This window comes from Chenopodium quinoa, unplaced genomic scaffold, assembly GCF_001683475.1.
Source record: "Chenopodium quinoa cultivar QQ74 unplaced genomic scaffold, ASM168347v1, whole genome shotgun sequence".
Taxonomy (NCBI): domain Eukaryota; kingdom Viridiplantae; phylum Streptophyta; class Magnoliopsida; order Caryophyllales; family Amaranthaceae; genus Chenopodium; species Chenopodium quinoa.
Window position 1 is genome coordinate 5,685,154 of NW_018742418.1, and position 2,086 is coordinate 5,687,239.

The window sequence follows — 2,086 nt, forward strand, 5'->3', positions numbered from 1 at the left end:
ATTACCGTTATCATTATAATTATTGTTACTACTGTCACTGTTGTCGTTTTGCTGTTTTTTTTTTCAACTAACATGATTAATTTTTGTCTAATCATATAATTACTCACAATAATAAACCAAGGGGGGAGAAAAAGACTATATTATTTATGGTTTATTATTATTAAATTTAATTATCACGTGTCTTATTAACTTAATTATATATATGGAAAAACTAAACATGTGAGTTGTACATATAATTTGTTATTATAAACTAATTATCACGAAATTTGTTGTAGCTAAAATGGGAGACCTTATGAAAAGACAGTTCAGCATCTTAGATTTATCTGGAAAGAAATTTCTGGAATGGAAAGTGGACGCAATGATGAATTTGAAAGCTCAAGGCTTGGAGCACACTGTTAAAGAAAACAAAAGTCCCTCTGGTCAAACAACTGATACTACCACTTCTGCAATGACTGTTGCAAAACCTGTTACTGAACAAGATAAGGCAAAAGCCTTAGTGTTGTTAAGGCATCATTTACATGAAGGCCTTAAAACTGAGTACATGATGGTTGAAGATCCCAAAGAATTATGGGATTGCCTTAATGAAAGATTTGGACACCACAAAAGGGTGCTCCTTCCTAAGGCATTATTTGACTGGACAAATTTACGGTTCCAGGATTTCAAATCTGTAATTGATTATAATTCAACCATACATGAGATAGTGTCTATATTGAGATACTGTGATCATCCAGTTTCGGATGAACAGATGATTGAAAAAACACTCACTACCTTTCATGCAAGTAACATACTGTTGCAAGAACAGTATCGTGAAAGAGGTTTTAAAAAGTTCAATGAATTAATGAGTGTATTGCTTGTTGCGGAACAAAATAGTGAACTTTTGTTGAAAAATCATAACCTGAGACCAACTGGGTCTTTGGCCACTCATCATGAGGCAAATGCAACAAATTCCTATCCACCCGAGTCAAATGCTACAAGAGAGGTGGACGTGGAAATTACAATGGCCGTGGAAAAGGCCGTGGAAATTATCGCGGACGAGGCCGAGGACGTGGTAGAAACAATTTTTAAAGAAACAGTAATTTCAAAAATTTTGAAAAACAGAAGGGACAGTCATCTGGAAGCCACAAACAAACTCTTTCAAAAGGAAAAGACACATGTTACAGATGTGGCATGACAGGACATTGGGGACGTACTTGTCGTACGACCAAACATTTGGTAGACCTTTACCAAGCTTCTGTAAAAGGCAAAGAGAAAAATGCAGAAGCAAATTATGTTAATGAAGAAAATGCTCCATGTCCTACCCTTGATGTGTCCGATTTCTTCATGGACAATGCTGAAACTGGGAATGATTTCATTCTTGGAGAAAACAACAATGCTTAGGTTCCCCATCTACTAATGTAACATATGCTATGTTTTAATGTATTTTCTTAGTTCCCTGTATTTTAAATTTCTAGTCATGTACTTTAAATCTTTATCATCAATAAAAGTTTGTATGATATTATTCTAAACTAATCTTAAATTTATTTTATGAAGATATGGATCTACCTGAAGTTAGTTCCGAATATCAATGCCTTTTGGACAGTGGAACAACACATACTATCTTAAAAGATAGAAAATATTTTTCACAACTAAAGTTGTTTCAAGCAAATGTAAACACCATTTCCGGGTCAGCTAAATTAATTGAAGGATCTGGAAAGGCTTGTATAATGCTTCCAAATGGAACAAAATTAATAATCAATAATGCTTTATATTCGAGTAAATCTCGAAGAAATCTCATAAGCTTTAAAGATGTACGCCAAAATGGCTATCATCTAGAAACAATGACGATAGATCAAAAAGAGTATATATGCCTCACGGCAGAAAAACATGGCAAGAAACATATATATGAGAAATTGCCAGCATACTCTTCGGGGTTATACCGTATAAACATACGACCCGTGGAAATCAATATGATATCTAACCAGAAGTTAGATGACAAACATTTGATTATTTTATGGCATGATCGTTTGGGACATCCAGCAACTGGGATGATGCAAAGAATAATAGCACATTCAGTTGGACATTCAATAAGAAATGTCAAAATTCCCCG

At 34.2% G+C, this 2,086-nt stretch overlaps 1 protein-coding gene across 1 annotated transcript; it reads left to right on the top strand.

The window, feature by feature from the left end:
• The first annotated feature begins 280 nt into the window (after nt 1–280).
• On the top strand, nt 281–1,377 carry LOC110713864. Its single transcript, XM_021892306.1, has 2 exons — nt 281–1,048; nt 1,099–1,377. The coding sequence occupies exons 1-2, from the start codon at nt 281–283 to the stop codon at nt 1,375–1,377; spliced, it is 1,047 nt and encodes a 348-aa protein (XP_021747998.1).
• The last annotated feature ends 709 nt before the right edge of the window (nt 1,378–2,086 follow it).

Excerpts from the sequence above, each read along its gene's own strand:
- LOC110713864 (XM_021892306.1), top strand. The coding sequence starts at position 281 with ATGGGAGACCTTATGAAAAGACAGTTCAGCATCTTAGATTTATCTGGA. Across the intron at positions 1,049-1,098 it reads CGGACGAGGCCGAGGACGTG|AAGGGACAGTCATCTGGAAG; the intron begins GTAGAAACAATT and ends TTTGAAAAACAG.